Here is a 20,080-nt window from a genome sequence, read left to right on the forward strand (position 1 = left end):
CAGTAGGTAGATTGTTTACTCTAATAAATAGGGAGGTAAATGGTGCCCTCTAATGGACTGATTCTCCAAGCAAAGCGTTTTCCTGCTTTGTGCCCTGCTTTTCTGAAGAGATGAACTCACTGTGACCCTGATGAGGAAAAGCAACTTTACTAAAGATACATGAACTATAACCAAAATCTTAATCATAATTATATGACCTACAGTTGGCACTCAGGTGGCACAGCAACTTATTACGCTAACCCACCACAGCTGAGGTTCAAATATCAGTGGTGCTATCAGTCAGCCGGACATGACGTGGTTGGCTATGTGTGTGTGTGTGTGGGGGGGTGCCTGAAAACCTACAGTGGGTTGGAGCTCTGTTCAGGATATTCCTGTCCTGTGCCCACTGTTTCCTGGGGGAACCAGACCTGCTGCGACCCTGACCAGGATAAAGTGTTTGATAAAAATGATGATGTGAACATATTGTGTATACAGTTATATTATAATTGTAGTTGATTAAACAGCAGTGAATAAACCTTTAAACTGTTTTATGCAATTAGGCAGTAGGACTGTGGCTGTCATGGCAGTGTGTTGACTAGTGCCAAAAATGTGCCAGCTCATTGATCATGCTGGTGCTGTGCAAGTTCAGTCTTTTCACTGATGTGGAAGTGTGTGAGTAGCATGTACACCGCAAATGAAACCCCATTTTCACGTCCACCTGTTACAAACTAAAGAAATCTTCTTTTCTGCAGTACTGCCACTCTTTTTAGACTCTGTGTTCTGTATTACTCTGGCTGAATTTAAAAAGTCTCTGGAGGGCTGGTTTGGTATCTGGAAGTATGTATCTACTCCCAGTTCTCAAAGATCTTTCAGTGCTTACATATCTTTTATGTTCCAGCAGGGTGGAGTTTGAACTTAGATTTCTGTCTAAGCTGGTAAAGCAAATATGGACATCAAAATGATGTTACACATACATTGGACACCTACTAACATTTCAACACTGGACATGGTTAACATTTACCTTCTTTTTTGCACAGTAAAGGTTTAGGTGGCATTTGTGCATGAACCTCCATTGTAGTGCCTGACAAAGGTTTGACGGTTGTTGACACATTTCTGTATGAGGGATCAGAGATCACAGGTGTTGAGCTTAAGCTTGCACCCTTGCCCTTTACTCACTGAAATTCCTCCAGATTCCTTAAATTGTTTACCAATATTATGCACTGTAGAGGGAAAATATGCAAATCCCTTTCAAGCATTTGTGCCCCGTCCAGGGTGTTACTGTGTGCCTTGCGCCCATTGAAAAAAGCTGGGATAGGCTCCAGCAAACCCCCCCGCCCCCGCGACCCTAATTGGATAAGCGGTTAAGAAAGTGAGTGAGTGAGTGTAAGTAAATATTATGTAGTATTAGTATTATTTGTAGTAGTTACATGAATAATATAATCTTTTACTTTATTTAAGTTGTTTTTAAATTATTCTTGTTTTGTTGTCATTATTATTTTTACTATTGTTATTTTTTCTAAACTATTGTTGTTTTGTTGTAATTATTATTATTATTATTATTATGGTTCTGTATTTAAAAGCGCCTACAGACCACGCATGCGCAGTGAAGAGCCTCGTTCTCCGTTGTGAAGCGCCTGCCTGCTCTTGAGTTTATACACAAGCGCACACGCACGCGCACTTGGGCGGGAGCGCGGAGAGAAATGAGAGAAATGGATTAAATTCTTTTATAAACTGATGGCGAGTATGAATGTAAATATTTTCTACTTAACAATAAACATACTACTCTACTGAACAGTATATACATAGTGCCTAAGGTTAGCTGCTGTGGCGTTCTTGTTTAGCACACTGTTTTGTACGGTAGTATACATTTAGTTCATTATGGTGGTATACATTTAGTTCATTATGGTGGTATACATTTAGTTCATTATGGTGGTATACATTTAGTTCATTATGGTCGTATACATTTAGTTCATTATGGTGATATGGTGATATGCATTTAGTTCATTATGGTGATATGGTGATATGCATTTAGTTTATTATGGTTATATGCATTTAGTTTATTATGGTTATATGCATTTAGTTTATAATGGTTATATTCATTTAGTTTATAATGATTATATTAATTTAGTTTATGGTTATATTCATTTAGTTTATGGTTATATGCATTTAGTTTATTATGGTTATATGCATTTAGTTTATTATGGTTATATGCATTTAGTTTATTATGGTGATATGCATTTAGTTTATAATGGTTATATGCATTTAGTTTATTATGGTGATATGCATTTAGTTTATTATGGTGATATGCATTTAGTTTATAATGGTTATATGCATTTAGTTTATTATGGTGATATGCATTTAGTTTATTATGGTTATATGCATTTAGTTTATTATGGTTATATGCATTTAGTTTATTATGGTTATATTCATTTAGTTTATAATGATTATATTCATTTAGTTTATGGTTATATTCATTTAGTTTATGGTTATATACATTTAGTTTATTATGGTGATATGCATTTAGTTTATAATAGTAATATGCATTTAGTTTATAATGGTTATATGCGCAGAGTTTATTACAGCAGTATGTATTTAGTTTTATCTTAAAGTATTCATTAATATTAGTGTACTTTTAGAGTAAGTAATTTTAATGTGATAGAACACATTTTGTTTATTATTATAGTATGCATTCTGATTATTATGATAGCACAGTATATATTTGTGCTGGTTAGTATGTTAGTATTATTCAGTATAATTTGCTCAGACTGTTTAGTATGCTGTTCAGTATATAGTATTTATTGATTTATTTGGTGCATGTGGTATCCCGTGTCTGACAGTGGCAGTAATGCACCGAGCCCGGGATCATTCCTCTCCTGTCCAGCTCCTCCACATCTTTATCCTCTCACTGGGTGTGTTGGTGTGTCATGGAGATGATGGATCCTGTCATGGAGCGTTTGATCTTTATTTTGTATTGGACAGGTGAGTTACAGCTTCACAGCAATAATAATAATAATAATAATAATAATAATAATAATAATCATTTTTAGGAAACATGCTGTAAGTGAACAACACTCATCTCATTCTTTTTACTTTTACCTATTTCTTCCTTTTTGCTTTGGTCATGGTCAATGTAAATGTAATATAAATGTAAATGGTTGCGGTGGATCCTACGCCACTTTAAACACTGGACAAACCTTACTCAGTCACTCTGTGCAATATGGCTGCACCTCTGCTACTAGCGCTGGTGCCTCAACCAGACAGCTGTGGTAATCATTTACAGTATTTAGCAGATGCTTTTATCCAAAGCAACTTGCAGTATTGCAGTAAGCAATTGAGGGTTAAGGGCCTTGCTCAAAGGCCTAACAGTGGTGGGGCTTGAACCAGCAACCCTCTGCTTACTAGTCCACTACCTTAACTACTAGGCTAGACTGCACAGGGGAACCACTATCCAACCTTACCTTCCTTTTGTGCCTGTTGAGTGCCCAAACATGAGAACTATAACTTATACCCATACCATTATGGTTTCCCCAGAATTCTAAAGGTGTAAATGGTATTGCTCCAAGGGCCTAAATTTTGTGATTCTTACATCAAGTTATGCATCTTCTCACATTCACCTTAAACAAACGCTGTGGTGTCACAGGTAATTTTAATTAAATCAGGTAATTAAAATAAAAGGAATTTATATGCGTGCAACTTACATGTTCCAGCACGACTGTCGTCCTGTGCATGATGCACAGTGTATAAAGACATGAAGAAAAGCTTGGTTTAAAGGACAGAGCCCTGACATCAGCCCCACTGAACAGCTTTGGAAAGAACTGGAACATCAATTGAGACTTTCTGACCCACTCCATTGCCCATCCATACAAATGCACTTTTGACTGAATGGGCACAAATTCCCACAGACATACTTCAAAGTCTTTTCAGAAGAGTGGCTGTTGCTTTAGCTAAAAAGATAATCACACAGAGATCTGTCGAACAAGCATGTGGTTTACAAGCTGTCCAAATGTTTTTGGCCATATAGTGTATGTCTACCATGAATTAAAAGTGCCTCAAACACAGTCAAGCAAGCTCTACAGCTCCGAAGGCTGCTGTGCAAGAGAAAAAGCCCCAGTCAATATTATGCAGAAATGCAGCTCATACAGTGTATTTTGTTCCCAGAGGTATGTGTTACAGTCATTAGGTCACAGACAAAGGAACAGATGCAGAAATAATCAACGTTCCCAGAGTGCTATAACATACATGTCCCTAAAATCTGCTTGGTATTCTACATTTGTTTTTAAAAGCCCCACCCAGTGTCTTCATGTAGTACTTTGGAGCCCTCCATATATGGGCCTATTTATTTTCCCATCAAAACAATCTGCTTTATTTCAGGTCCGGGAGTGTCGCGCTCAACTGGCAGGAGATTTACGAATTTGTGGAGCAGCTAACTAATCGTTTTGTAAGGTCAGCAGACTGATTCATACTTACTTTCTATAATATAATGAATCTAAATACTTCAGTGCTACCAGGCATTCATAAGGAAAGGTCTGAACAGCAATTGTTAACATGTGTGACACTAAATATAAGCCTAATAGATGATTACTATATTTAACCTTAGATGTTTCATGGTTGGTGTTAAGTCTAGAGCAGATTGCAGCTGCACAGATTTCATCTGTGTGAGGGCCTGAGAGCAAAAGCCTCAAACCCAATGCGACCACAGCAGTTATTTCAGTCTGCACACTAGTATATGGTTTTAAATGTGACTAAAGGAACTACAGTGGATTTAGACAGTATTTAGTCCCATTTACCTTATTTGATTTTAAATGGATGTAATTACCTTTTCACACACCAATCTCAGTCATTTAATCATTTAACCACCCAATGATAGTCAAGACATGCTTTTGGTTTAATTAAAAATCAAAAATGGAAATCACAAAAAGTACATTCAAAACCTTTGCTCTAGCACTTCAAATTGTTGTCAAGTGCTCTTTGCTTTTATTATCCTGGAGATATGTCTTGAACTCAATCCTGTTGCAAATTGAATCCATTGGACGTAGTTTGGAAAGGCACATACCTGAGTCTATAAAGTCCCACAATTTACAGTCTAAGGAAAAGGAACTGTCTGTGGATCTCTCAAAATAAATATGGGCAAGGCAGAGTCTAGGGTGAGGATATAAAACAAGATCTAATGCTTTGTGTGTTCCCAGGACCACAGTGGTCTGAACAGTTTTGAAAAGGAGAAATATTGGCACTACTATGAACCCTTGTAGAGTTGACCTTTCTGACAAGAATGGCTTGATTATGAAGGTGTGAAAGAACCCAGTGGTCACTGTGCATTGAAGTGGGAGAAATGTTGGACAACCATCTCTACAGCATTCCATAAATCAGGCTTTTATGGCAGAGTTGCTACACAGACTTGACAATATGAGGAAAAAGATTCTCTGATTATTGAGCTTGAAGAAGAACAGCCAGCACTGTGTCAGGCAAAAACAGGCACTGTTCATCATTAGGTTAATACCATCCGTATCGTGAAACATGGTGGTGGAGGCATCACGCTATAGAGGTAATTCTCCGCAGCAGGTATGGGGGGACTAGTAAGAGGTGAGAGGTGGATAAATGCAGTCTAATACAAGAACATCCTGGAAGAAAAAAACACCTCCAGTGCACATAATTGACAGTTCAATATGCAAATGTATCAATGCATGCAGCCAAAACAACAATGGAATGACTTTGGGCAAGTCTTTAAATGTCCTTGATTGGCCCAGACTTAGACTTCATCAAACATCTGGGGAGAGAATTTGGTAGTTCACAGATGCTTGCCATCCAATACAGCAAGATTGAGAGGATCTCCAGTGAAGAATGGGATAAACTGCCCAAATTAATTTGTAACCACTGCAGTAATTACAGTGTATCACAAAAGTGAGTACACCCCTCACATTTCTGCAAATATTTCATTATATCTTTTCATGGGACGACACTATAGAAATGAATCTTGGATATAACTTAGAGTAGTCAGTGTACAGCTTGTATAGCAGTGTAGATTTACTGTCTTCTGAAAATAACTCAACACACAGCCATTAATGTCTAAATAGCTGGCAACATAAGTTAGTACACCCCACAGTGAACATGTCCAAATTGTGCCCAAATGTGTCGTTGTCCCTCCCTGGTGTCATGTGTCAAGGTCCCAGGTGTAAATGGGGAGCAGGGCTGTTAAATTTGGTGTTTTGGGTACAATTCTCTCATACTGGCCACTGGATATTCAACATGGCACCTCATGGCAAAGAACTCTCTGAGGATGTGAGAAATAGAATTGTTGCTCTCCACAAAGATGGCCTGGGCTATAAGAAGATTGCTAACACCCTGAAACTGAGCTACAGCATGGTGGCCAAGGTCATACAGCGGTTTTCCAGGACAGGTTCCACTCGGAACAGGTTTCGCCAGGGTCGACCAAAGAAGTTGAGTCCACGTATTCGGCGTCATATCCAGAGGTTGGCTTTAAAAAATAGACACATGAGTGCTGCCAGCATTGCTGCAGAGGTTGAAGACGTGGGAGGTCAGCCTGTCAGTGCTCAGACCATACGCCGCACACTGCATCAACTCGGTCTGCATGGTCGTCATCCCAGAAGGAAGCTGACGCACAAGAAAGCCAGCAAACAGCTTGCTGAAGACAAGCAGTCCAAGAACATGGATTACTGGAATGCCCTGTGGTCTGACGAGACCAAGATAAACTTGTTTGGCTCAGATGGTGTCCAGCATGTGTGGCGGTGCCCTGGTGAGAAGTACCAAGACAACTGTATCTTGCCTACAGTCAAGCATGGTGGTGGTAGCATCATGGTCTTGGGCTGCATGAGTGTTGCTGGCACTGGGGAGCTGCAGTTCATTAAGGGAAACATGAATTCCAACATGTACTGTGACATTCTGAAACAGAGCATGATCCCCTCCCTTCGAAAACTGGGCCTCATGGCAGTTTTCCAACAGGATAACGACCCCAAACACAACCTCCAAGATGACAACTGCCTTGCTGAGGAAGCTGAAGGTAAAGGTGATGGACTAAACCCAATTGAGCACCTGTGGCGCATCCTCAAGTGGAAGGTGGAGGAGTTCAAGGTGTCTAACATCCACCAGCTCCGTGATGTCATCATGGAGGAGTGGAAGAGGATTCCAGTAGCAACCTGTGCAGCTCTGGTGAATTCCATGCCCAGGAGGGTTAAGGCAGTGCTGGATAATAATGGTGGTCACACAAAATATTGACACTTTGGGCACAATTTGGACATGTTCACTGTGGGGTGTACTCACTTATGTTGCCAGCCATTTAGACATTAATGGCTGTGTGTTGAGTTATTTTCAGAAGACAGTAAATCTACACTGCTATACAAGCTGTACACTGACTACTCTAAGTTATATCCAAGTTTTATTTCTATAGTGTTGTCCCATGAAAAGATATAATGAAATATTTGCAGAAATGTGAGGGGTGTACTCACTTTTGTGATACACTGTATATCCATTTAACAAAGATTAAAAAAGTAAAGGGGTCAGAATACGGTCTGAATCAACTGTAGATGTACTCAGTTTGAATGTTCTTACACATAGCAAGGTTTAGTACTGGGGTTTAGAATAAGCTTTGTTTATCCACTGAACAGTTGGCAACATTCGCATGATTTTGTTTTGCAGTCCAAAGATGAGAGTTTCGTTCATAGTGTTTTCCTCTAGTGCAGATGTGATTCTACCGCTCACTGAAGACAGGTATGTGCTCACCCATGTTCAACATTGTTTACACAGCACACACAATTGATTTTTTAGTGTCCCAAACCACATCTTATGTTCTGTACTGTGTAATGTGAACATGCACCATTGACAGCGAACTTATTAGACGTACAAATTATGGTTATTATTATGGTTTAGTATGACTTGGAAAGGATTTGGATAAATTAAACCCCTATTTCTAATCAAACTTAATGCCTGTTCCAAATTGTTTAGCTTTTTTTGCTCTTACTTGGAACTGCTTTTATGTAGAACAGCACTTTTCAAACTTGGCCCTGCAGTACCCCTGTTTTGCACATTTTAGTGTTCTCATTATTTCTGTTTCACCTGATTTAACTGAAGTGAGCTAAACTATGTGTAGGAGGAGAGAAAAGACTAAATGAATTGGTAGCTTAGTGGTTAAGGTACTGGACTAGTAATCACCTCTGCCAAGTTGTCACTGTTGGCCTCACTTTGCATAGTATCTGCCACAACTTTAAAATGATTTGGATAAAAGAATATGCTAAATGCTGTAAATGTAAAAGTCTAAAAAAGAAAGTAATATAGACACTGTATGTTACTTAACAGTTAGTACCAACACAAGAAACTTCATGCATCTTTTGTATTTGTAGGGCTGCAATAGACGAGGGTTTGGAGAGCTTAAGCAAGATCAGACCTGCTGGTGACACCTACATGCATGAGGGGTTTATTCAGGTAACAAACTATAAATACTGATATTGTGCTTACAGTCAGCTCCAGACATTTTACACACATTTTAAAGATGGGTAAAAAATTCTATTGAAAATGTTTTTGTGGTTAGTTAGCTTAATTTCACGGGGGCGGCACGGTGGCTTAGTGGGTAGCACTGTCGCCTCACAGCAAGAAGGTCCTGAGTTCGAACCCCAGGTGGGCCGGGTCCTTTCTGTGTGGAGTTTGCATGTTCTCCCCGTGTCTGCGTGGGTTTACTCCGGGTGCTCCGGTTTCCTACCACAGTCCAAAGACATGCAAGTCAGGTGAATTGAAGATACTAAATTGTCCAAGACTGTGTTTGATATAAACTTGTGAACTGATAAACCTTGTGTAATGAACTACTGTTCCTGTCATGAATGTAACCAAAGTGTAAAAACATGACGTTAAAATCCTAATAAACAAACAAACAAACAAGCTTAATTTCACACAAAATGAAAAATATTTAATGTAAAGATATTTATCAAAGTAACTGTATTTTAATGAAAAAATAAAATAGCAGTGGGGGCTAAAATGTGACCTAAATGCCTTTATTTTGCATTTTGTTTAATAAAGTTCTGCATTTTTACTTACTCTCCCAATCTAGTCACATCCAATTACCTGGTTGTATCTTTCCTCTACTGCTACAGACCGTGCCTGAGAAGGGCTGTACCTAACGTATGTCCCTTCTGACACGTATGCAGTAGCCAACCGCTTCTTTTCACCTGCACAGGGGAGGTTCATACAACGATCAGTATTACGTACTGAGAGTCACACACTGATCCCCATTATTCCCCGTCTCTGTGCATTTGCCTTGGACCAGCACATAGAGGATGTAGCAGTAATTAGGAATCCCTTTGGTCCACCCTCAGACACAGCCAATCATGTCTGTTTAGGTGTCTGATTGATAGCAGAGCTGAGATTCAAGATCTCCAGTGCCACACAAACTGAGCAAAAACAGCTTCAAGCCTAACAATGGCCATATTCACTGTTAGGTTAATAATTAACAAGGTGATACAACCGGAACTGTAACAAAGCTGAAAGAAAATGCAATAGATACATTTACAATTAAGCCCCACCTCTGTTCTATCAAACTACTGTGTTCTATGATTCTATGATACTGTCGTGTTTGTTATTCAGGCTCTGGAGCAAATGAAGGCTCAAGTCAAAAAAGCACCAAGCATCATAATTGCACTGACAGATGGGAAATTAGACCTGTACATACATACATTAACAGTGATGCAGGTAAAATCGAATGTATTTATTCTAATTATACTGTGTGCCAATTATTGAATTACTGAATTTAGTTTGTTTAATTTTGCCAACATGCCACGCTAAACTGTTTTAACTGTTCCTGTGTGTGTGCAGGCTGGTCTTGCGAGACAGTTTGGTGCCCGTGTGTACTGTGTAGGCGTGACTGACTTTGATGTCGAGCAAGTACGTAAAACATAATATTTGTATGTTTTGGTTGTAAATGTATTGTAATATATAATATATTTAATAATGTGAGTGGGCAGAAGCAGCTATAAGCAACCCTAAATATGCTTAGCTAAAAATGTATCATAATTGGCTTATTATTTGAAGTATCTGTACAAAACAACTGACAATTATTTAGTTGCATTAAATCCCTTGTAAAACTCTGTATAAGTGTAATATTCTTGACAGTTAATTTCACTCAAGACCATATTCAGAGCTGCCAAGCCACAATAAAGATCTTAGTCAAATGTTGGGCAACCACAAGCCTTCAGAACAGTTTTAATCTATGATCCATCCATCTTTATCGACACCTGACCATGAGCTTGTTAAACATCCTATATCAAAAACGAATGATGTTAAAATAGAGTGACCCCTATGTGATCTTTTCAGCTATAACAAAAGCCACTATTCTGAGAAGGCTTCTCACAAGACTCACAAGTATGTCTGTGGGAATTTGTGCCCATTCAGCACTGATGTTGATCAAGAAAGCCTTTAAACACATGACTCTATCTATCTATCCAGCCAACAATCCATTCTATGTGTGTATAACTTCTAAACTGAATTCTAACAGTTAAAACTAAAACTTATGCAATTGGATACATTATACATTTTACTCTATGGTCATTAACCTGTTCATCATAGTACAGGTCAATAAAACAGAACTCTCTAAATATCAAAGGTTTACAGTTAATGCATGTTTATAAAAATAATATAGAAATGCAGAGCAAGTAAATACAGAATAACATTCAATGTTTACATTCAATGACTTAAGTATTTGTGGATTATATCTGAAATCTTCTGTATATTGGGTAAAAATTTCAGCGTGAGCTTGATCGAGGTTGTTCCCGCCCATGGAGGAAATTGGATCTAGTGTAGTAATTAGATTGGAGCAGCTCTGCATTTCCTTGCTGATGTGCATTAGTGGAGAACAGAGCTGAAGCTTTTAGGTCGTAACAGATACATTAAATCAATCCTTTCAGTGTTCAGACTCTGTCCTGTGACAGCAGCAACATGAGGAGAACCTGTATAAAATATTTAACCATGTTAGTCAAATATGTGATTTTTTAAAGGATTACTTTTTCTATTCGGCTTATTCAGATGTTTACTGAATACATGGTTAAGAGTATATGGACACTCAAGCATCAATTCATGTGTGCTTGATGAACATCTCATTATCGTGCATCTTGCATATATCACAATATAGAGCTGACCTCTTCTGAGAAGCTTTCCAAATGGACTTTGGAACATGACTGAAACATGTCTTGCTTCAATTTGTAAATAAAAGCATGCATGAGTAAAGCTGGACTGATGGTGATGTTAGACAGCAGTCACAGGAGCATTTGCAGCATCCAGCATTGTATTTCAAATATTTATGACACTTGTGGCAGTGTTCTAATTCATCATGTTGTTTGAACTGATTAATATGGAGATTGGGACACAGCCAAAGATGCATGAGAGCTAACATGCTGTTTTTATTTGTTAAAGGATATAGAGTTATACTCAAACATAAACTGCAAAAAACTGTTTTTACTGTAGCCTGAAATATTCGTTTCATTTCACATTGTGGTCTGTAGTCTCACAGCCAGTCAGTTAATGGTAAGTTAATGGTAAGGCCAAAATGGAAGAAGAAGATGCAAACTTCTTATACCTGCACACTGTTGTAGACAGACGATTGGTTTCCACTGGCTAAATGACAGATTTTGTTGATTTTTGCTGCCAACAATTTTAAAAACTGACCTTTTTCCTATAAATTGCTATGCCTCTGTAATCTATATTTTTTAGACTAATATGACAGAAACAGTTACAAAATTATCGGCGATTGGTGACCCTACAAAGTTAGTGCTGTCCAGAGTGTGTTACTACATTCGTCGTGCAGCACGGTGGCTAAGTGGGTAGCACTGTCGCCTCACAGCAAAAAGGTCCTGGGTTCGATCCCCAGGTGAGGCGGTCCGGGTCCTTTCTGTGTGGAGTTTGCATGTTCTTCCCGTGTCTGCGTGGGTTTCCTCCCACAGTCCAAACATGCAGTCAGGTTAATTGGAGACACTAAATTGTCCATGACTGTGTTTGATATAACTTTGTGAACTGATGAATCTTGTGTGATGAGTAACTACCGTTCCTGTCATGAATGTAACCAAAGTGTAAAAAATCCTAATAAACAAACAAACTACATTCGTCCCAGTGATTATGGTAGAACTGGACCCACCATAATCCTAACCAGTAAAAACAATTTCATATCCAGTGGAATTTTTTACATTGTGTCTAAATCCATCATGTTAACTAGTGTTATTTATTTTTTGTCTTTTCTTTTTCAGCTTGTTGATATTGCAGACAGCAGAGATCAGGTGTTTCCTGTGGTGGAAGGATTTCAGGCGCTCAAGTCAATAGTCAATTCTGTGAGACAAAAATGTTTACAGTACTACCCATTAAGCTATGACGTGATTGTCTGTGCATGTGTCCATATAAATAATTATAATGAATGTTATTTACAGATTTTAAAGAAGTCCTGCATTGAAATTTTTAACATCGAGCCGTCCACTGTGTGTGTGAATGGTACGTTCTCAAGAAAAGAAAATCCATGTCTGAAGTTTAAAATTGCTTTCCCTTTGTTCAGTAAATTAAAACGTTCTCACATCTTCTATTACAGAATCATTTAATGTTGTGCTCAGAGGGCGTGGCTTCGGTCAGGGACAGAGCGTGGATTATGTTGTCTGCACATTCTCTGTCAATCAACAGGAAACATACAGTAAGCAAGGCTGCACTTCCTGTTAAAGATCCCAGCCATTGTGGACAGGAACATGACAGATTCAAATGTCTCGTTTAAGATCTAAACAGGAGGTCACGATTTTTCTTAAAATAGATTCTTCTATAATTTATCTTACTTTACTATCATTAATAAGATCACTGTTGTGTCATTACACCCCAGCAAACAGGATCTGTGTAGTCACAAATAGAGTTGATCAATGACTATATCTGTGAATCTGTGGCTCCAGAAGTATCTCTTTATGAATATTTCTGAAAACTCAATTTCTGGAAATGTTAGAACATTTTGTAAAGTGCAATTAAAACAAGAATCTGAACATTCATTTATCTGACAAAAGTACAAGAAATAATTCCCACTGCCTGCATCACACCTAGAAAAGAAAGGGACGAAAGTTTATACACTGTTACAAGCTTTGTTTTAAAGCATTTCACAATAAGCAGGTGAATTGGTAACAGGTAAGGTTATCATTTTGGTTAACAAAGGAGGATCTACCAGGCTCAATCTTTGTTAGCAACGATGGGTCATGGCTTACCACTTTGTGCCAAACTTTGTGAGAGAATTATCAAACAGCTGATCCGCATATGAACCCGCCTCATGCAGGTCAAAAGATGCAGTCGGTTACTGCACACGTGTCGGAGGGGGCGTGTGTCAGTCATTGCTCTCCTCGGGAGTGGAGGGGAAACGTAATGCATTTGGGTAATTAGATATGACTAGATTGGGAGGAAATTGGGGGAAAATACTTCATCTTCTGTACATAATATTATCATTTTTAACAGATTTAGGAAATCTGGAATCAGTGTGGAATGTGTGTGTTTGTTTGTTTATTAGGATTTTAACGTCATGTTTTACACTTTTGGTTACATTCATGACAGGAACGGTAGTTACTCACTACACAAGGTTCATCAGTTCACAAGGTTATATCGAACACAGTCTTGGACAATTTAGTGTCTCCAATTCACCTCACTTGCATGTCTTTGGACTGTGGGAGGAAACCGGAGCACCCGGAGTAAACCCACGCAGACACAGGGAGAACATGCAAACTCCACACAGAAAGGACCCGGACTGCCCACCTGGGGATCAAACCCAGGACCTTCTTGCTGTGAGGTGACAGTGCGTGGAATGTGTGTGAACTTCAAACCATCAGATAGCATAGCTTTAGAAAGCATCATGCTACTGTGATAAATATAGCCACATGGATTTGGGAGGACTACGAAGAAACGTTATCACTCAACACAGCTCCCCACTGCATCTCAAAATGCAACCTGAAACTTTTTATACAAACAAAAAGCCATACATCAGTTTCATGCCAAATACCTTTACTATATTTTGGGTAAGGGAAAATAACTGGAGTACTTGGAGGACATGCATGCATTCATTGGGAAAACATGCAAAACTTGTGATGCTTTGAAACACCCACTCTAGCAGCTGCACCACAGTGGCCGTCTGAATTTCAGTACTGTATACAAAGAGATGTAACAGTTGCCTGGAGGGATGTACTACTACTGCAGATTAGATTCTCGATGGCATTCTAAAAAACTCTACCATGTTTAGCCATGCCCAGAAACTGCTGTATGAATTACCGTATTGTTACCAGAGTTAATGCTATCACATTATTAAATATAGACACAGTGTCGCACTGTTTAACTGCAGTGATCTCACGCTGATGTCTCTTCCTCTTAGATGAGAGAGCGAGTGTGGTGAAGGACGATTATGTGCTGTGTCCTGGTCCACTGTTGACTGAAGTTGGACAGTGAGTAGCATTCTTCCAGTTCCAGTTTTAGCTCACAGCCCTCCAGAGCTCCAGCTGTTAGTAGCTGGCATGACAGAGGAATTAGAGATAAGTTCCTCCTGATTTCTGTTTGGGTTTCTGTTAAGGAACTGTGAGACTGCTGATAAGGATAGATTGCACTGAAGGGCAAAGTACAGTAAAAAAGTGTGTTTGAGTGTGTTACGTCACTGCATTTTTTCCTGCCATAACACACTGCCTGACATTTAAAAGCTCTGTGTGAACCTAGTAAGAGATTACAGCCAGTAAGCTGTCCTGTTTTAAGGGAACTAACAGCCTAGGTGAACGCAAACACCACTAAGACACAAAGCAGTGTCCTGTTTTTTCTATGTTATTTTCTTATAACAGTTTAGAGAGTGTTATCTCTCCTTATACGGCAACGGAAAATCTTTGTTTTTGATTAGCTGACCGGTGTCTAATAATACATTATTATTTATATAACAAAACAGCTCTAAAATAGACCTGGTCAAATGTTTAATGATGTTCTAATGGTTCAAAAGCACCAGATGGAACATCACACTTTTTAGTGTAACCATTATCATATACATAATTTATATTAGACCTGGAAGTCATTTGTTTTATGCCACAATTCTGCTTGGAAAATAAAAAATAAAGAAAGCCCTAATATTAAAGAAGAGAAAACACTTATTTATGTATTTATTCAATTAATTATTTAACTATTATTGCTAACCTAATGTCAATGTTTTGAAATTAAGCTTTTCTATGTTTTGTAGATTGTTTATATTTTTAATGATTTAATCCTTGTTGTTGCTGTTCAGTTTCTTAATGGAACTCTCCAGCCTTTTATTCCTTCCATGTGCTGTGCTTTCCAAACTACAGTTAAAATTTTTTATTCAATTCAGTTTAACAGGCAAAAATAAAATATAAACATGGATCTAATATCACTATTGTTTATGCTTGTTTTAATAATTAAACTCCTGCATGGGCATATACAGTGTGTATACAGTATGTGGTTTAGTATTTCCAGGATAGATGCGATGCAAAATCATAATGCTTGATTAAATGTTACGACATTATTTTGATAAACATTTATTATTAAATCTGTACCAATATCACCCAGCCAATTTCATGTGGCTTTTGTGGCAACAGAGCTCTGTGCTTTTGTTTTGTTTTTGTTTTTAAGCTCCTGTTTTGTTGTTCTGTTGTTGATTCCTTTCCCTATAATCACCAGTGTTTCATTTGCCCTCATTATTTTGTTTATTTTAACTCATGTGTTTGTCATTTTTAGTCCTGCCAGTGTTACTCAAATTTTTTTAATCAGTTGCGGCTTAGTTGTTGACCTTTTCACTTTACTAGTAGCCAGTTTGCTCATTAATTTTGCTGAGTTTATTTTGTATAATCACTTTTTAAATTCATGCCCAAGTATGGGAGCAGTCATATATCTGTCTACACGGCAGCCATATATCTGTCTAAATCCAGTCGTTCTGTCTCCACAGCTCTATTGAAGTGTTGATTAGTTTTAATAATGGCCATTCCTACATTTCAAGTCCCATCACGATACAAGCTACCACATGTGTGAGTATGCCTTTTTTACCTAATTCTCATCTGTTTTTATTTTATTCAGTTCATTATGTTTATAGCATATGATAAACATCACAGATCTGGTTCATTTCAGATTATTAACAGGACCTGTTTGCAGAATGCAGAAAGTATAAAAATGTACCATGAAGTTAGCAGCAGGAACTCTAAGCAATGATTGCTGGATGTGTGAGAAGTCTGTGTGTTTGTGCTTGATATTGCAGTCTAATGGGCTGGTGGTGCTTCTGGTTGTTCTGGTTCTGCTGCTGCTTGTGGCTCTGGCTCTGTTCTGGTGGTTCTGGCCGCTCTGCTGTACTGTGGTAAGCAGCATGTAGAATAAACACCCAAACCCTCAGTGACAGGACCAGATGAATGCTAGATAAGTATGAATCACAATGTTTTGGCTCTACAGGTCATTAAGGATCCTCCACCCTCTCGACCTCCTCCTCCTCGTCCAGTTCCTGTAAGTACTCTGAGATTAGGAGCAGGGTAATAATAGAAATTAATATAGCATGTTGTTTTTTGTTCTGCCTTGTGCCCAGCGTTTGTCACAGGCCCCAAGCCCACTGCGACTCTGATCAAGTGGTTAATGAAATAAATAAATAAACTGGTCCTCTATCACCATCTAGCGTCCAAAACCACGCTAGTGCTATAATGACCAGGAGTAACCAAGAACTAAACAAATTAAGATAAGATAAGATAAGATAAGATAAGATAGCCTTTTATTATCCCACAGGGGGAAATTTGTAGTGTTACAGCAGCTTTCAAGAATACAAAAAATAGAAAACTACAAAATGTTTACATGTATGTACACATATACTAAATAGTAAATAGTAATTAATTAATAGTTCCATTAGTTATAAGGATATATTGTTAAAATATTATTGAAATACATTATTTTTTGGTTTTTTATTCCTTCACCTCTTTGCTTTTGTGTTGATCTTTTTGTTTGCTTTGCGTTTGACAGGAACCAGAGGAGGATCCACTTCAGAAGAAAAAGTGGCCAACTGTGGATGCATCCTACTACGGAGGCAGAGGGGTTGGTGGCATAAAACGGATGGAGGTAATTCAGGAAAACACAGCTAATATTTAATCAGAATGTAGGGGAAATCACTGATAATAAAATGAGTGTCAGGTGAAGTTATAAGCTGCTCAGGTGGCGCAGTGGTAAAAACACCCACTGGAACCAGAGCTAGGATCTCGAATACATCGTATTGAATCTCAGCTCTGCCAGCCGATTGGCCTGTTGTTCAGAAATGGGTGGGATTAAGCCAGATAGGGTCTCTCTCTCATAACTAATGCAATTATGACCTCTGCTGGCTGCATAGAGATGAGAAAAGAGTGCTGTCAGGGTGTGTCTCTCTGTACACAGTGCTGAGCTGCACTGCACTCGTCAAAGTGTAGGTGATAAGATGCATACGGCATGCTGCCCACGTGTCGGAGAGGGCATGGGTTAGCTTCGTTCTCCTCAATCAAAGCAGGGATCGGCATTGGTGGAGAGAAAGCCAATCAGGCAATTGGACGCGCTAAAAAGGAAGAAAAAGGGGAGAAAATGCATTTAAAAAATGGACAGTTATTGATGATAAAAGTTTACGTTGTCAGTCTTGTTTAGATCTATTATTAGTAATAAAGTGCAATGTTTAGTCTGAACTTATTTGTTCAAGGGTATCATCAGTGCATTTTATTTCAAACTGCATCTCCAATGCACAACTCTGTTGTCATGTCTAATATGAAAAAGAATTAACTTTATTGAAAAGAATTAAAAGGGTGATTTTAGCAGCTTTTCACAAAACACTTTGTGGCAATAATTCATTTATTTTGGGTTGTAACATTGCAATAGGATTGTAAAAATGTGTGATTGTGGCTTCTGAGTGGAGGAACAGAAAACACTAACATTACTGTAAGCGATCTGTGGCCAGAAAATGGGAGCTAATTGGCAATAATTTCAGGATGAAAAGGATTTTTTACTCCCCTGTCAATTATGGTAAACCAATTATTTAGAAGAATTTAATTGTCATGCAGATAAGGGTGGTTAATGCCTCTTCCAAGTACAATGATTTACACACTCACATGGAACATAGTAAATTAATGTAGTAAGTAAAATAGTTCCTTTTTTTTTCTTTTTTATACTTACACTGTGGAAAACCTGGGACCCATTCGTCTACTTTAGTCTTTTTTCTACAATGGTTCAACATCCAACAGGTTTGCAAAGGAAAAAAAACTGCTTTCATATTAAGTGTTTACTCTTTTAATTTTGACCTATTGAATGGGGTTGTTTATTGAACAATGTAAGTTTAATCAGCTGTGTTGTGGTAGGAAAATGGGCATGTGGATTTTAAGTCAAGGACTGTTTAAGAAAAGTTAAATGAACTCTTTTTGATAGGTTCGTTGGGGTGACAAAGGTTCCACAGATGAAGGATCTCGACTGGAAAAAGCCAAAAACGCTGTGGTTACAATGCCAGAGGAAGTAGACGAGCCGATAATAAAAGTTCCTCGTAGACCACCACCTCCCCATCCTCCTCCTCCTCCAAACAAATGGTACACCCCGATTAAGGTGAGTCTTCCAGTGTATCTAAAATGCTATGATAACCTGACTTCAAATTACGGCATATTTGTCTAATAGTGATTATCTTGTACTGTAATAATCTGTTAACCTTTATGTCCAGGGCCGCTTTGATGCTTTAGTGGCTTTACTACGCCGCCAGTATGATCGTGTTGCTGTTATGCGACCCACAGCAAATGACAAGGTATGTTACTGTTATGTCTTCATGAGGCCCCAATAAAAGGGTACTTTGGTAACCGTGTTACATTAACTAAAGATACTAGGACTATCTTCAAGATATTGTCTACATATCTGTCATATAATTAGCCAATTTAATTTGTTTAATTTTCTAATAGACTCCTGGCAACTAACTTACTTTGTTTAAAATAAAGATTCTGAATGCTGGACTGCTGTAATCATGGAACAATCATGTTTACGTAACTGTTATAAGCCTGTTGGTTAACAGTTAAACATACACAGCTTTCCATCCCTAAACAGCTTTTAATGTTATGTTGTGTTGCAGGGGCGCTGCATCAAATTCACCAGGATTCAGAGCCAGTAGTGAAACCACTACTCTTTTTAAATGCATGTTTTTAAATTGGTACACGTTTGTATAAATTATGTTCTGTCATTAGAGAAAGTTTAAATTAGTTTATTTTATATTTTGTGTACATTTTAAAATTTTGTAATTTTTTAAACAATGCCAGTTTTTTATTTTGATTTGTTTGTGTGCAAGAGAAAGCTATAGCAATGCATACTCACACCATTACTAAGAAAAACAATAAGTATGCTTTTTTAGATGTGCAGAAGTTCCCTGTATACAACATGTAAACAAGAAAATCAACAAAGCATTCAAATGTTCAGGGATATTCAAACTCTTGCATTAGACTGTACATGTGGTAATAATTTGCTAAACATGCAGGACCACTGTGCTACTAGATTTTCTGTATGCAAAAGCTGGGCGGCACGGTGGCTCGGTGGGTAGCACTGTCGCCTCACAGCAAGGGTTTGATCCCCAGGTGGGGCGGACCAGGTCCTTTCTGTGTGGAGTTTGCATGTTCTCCCTGTGTCTGCGTGGGTTTCCTCCGGGAGCTCCGGTTTCCTCCCGCAGTCCTAAAACATGCAAGTGAGGTGAATTGAAGATACAAAATTGCCCATGACTGTGTTTGACGTTAAAACTTGTGAACTGATGAATATTGTGTAACGAGTAACTACCGTTCCTGTCATGAATGTAAAACATGGCATTAAAATCCTAATAAATAAATAAATGTAAAACATAGAAATGTTCAGGGATATTCAAACTCTTGCATTAGACTGTATATGTGGTAATAATTTATTAAACATGCAGGACCACTGTGTTACTAGATTTCTCTATGCAAAATTGAAAATGGAAAATGGACAAAACACAAATGTATTACAGTAGAATAGTGTTATAATTCTAATCTGATGTCACACTACAAAACAATTGCTAAATTTCTCTACTACTGTTAAATAAAGGATTTTCTGTGTGTATCTGTGGGTCTGGATCACTGATTATGCTTTTTTAAATGAA

At 38.1% G+C, this 20,080-nt stretch overlaps 1 protein-coding gene across 2 annotated transcripts; it reads left to right on the forward strand.

Annotated features, from left to right (window-relative positions):
- Positions 1-1,644: 1,644 nt before the first annotated feature.
- On the forward strand, positions 1,645-20,040 carry antxr2b (ANTXR cell adhesion molecule 2b). 2 transcript variants are annotated; one of them, XM_063013914.1, is made up of 18 exons: positions 1,645-1,728; positions 2,817-2,958; positions 4,351-4,422; positions 7,630-7,701; positions 8,331-8,412; positions 9,565-9,669; positions 9,793-9,861; positions 12,213-12,293; positions 12,390-12,450; positions 12,545-12,643; positions 14,342-14,411; positions 15,905-15,983; positions 16,211-16,306; positions 16,399-16,449; positions 16,954-17,049; positions 18,370-18,540; positions 18,653-18,733; positions 19,052-20,040. In XM_063013914.1, exons 2-18 carry the CDS (start codon positions 2,825-2,827, stop codon positions 19,088-19,090), a joined length of 1,458 nt encoding a protein of 485 aa, XP_062869984.1. In that variant the 5' UTR covers positions 1,645-1,728; positions 2,817-2,824; the 3' UTR covers positions 19,091-20,040. The 2 variants fall into 2 exon arrangements, with proteins under 2 accessions (XP_062869984.1, XP_062869983.1); XM_063013913.1 differs by having other exon boundaries at positions 12,213-12,450.
- Positions 20,041-20,080: the final 40 nt, after the last annotated feature.

This window comes from Trichomycterus rosablanca, chromosome 18, assembly GCF_030014385.1.
Source record: "Trichomycterus rosablanca isolate fTriRos1 chromosome 18, fTriRos1.hap1, whole genome shotgun sequence".
Classification (NCBI taxonomy): Eukaryota; Metazoa; Chordata; class Actinopteri; order Siluriformes; family Trichomycteridae; genus Trichomycterus; species Trichomycterus rosablanca.

Excerpts from the sequence above, each read along its gene's own strand:
- antxr2b (XM_063013913.1), top strand. The coding sequence starts at position 2,825 with ATGCACCGAGCCCGGGATCATTCCTCTCCTGTCCAGCTCCTCCACATC. Across the intron at positions 4,423-7,629 it reads CTAACTAATCGTTTTGTAAG|TCCAAAGATGAGAGTTTCGT; the intron begins GTCAGCAGACTG and ends TTTGTTTTGCAG. Across the intron at positions 12,451-12,544 it reads GTCCACTGTGTGTGTGAATG|AATCATTTAATGTTGTGCTC; the intron begins GTACGTTCTCAA and ends CTTCTATTACAG.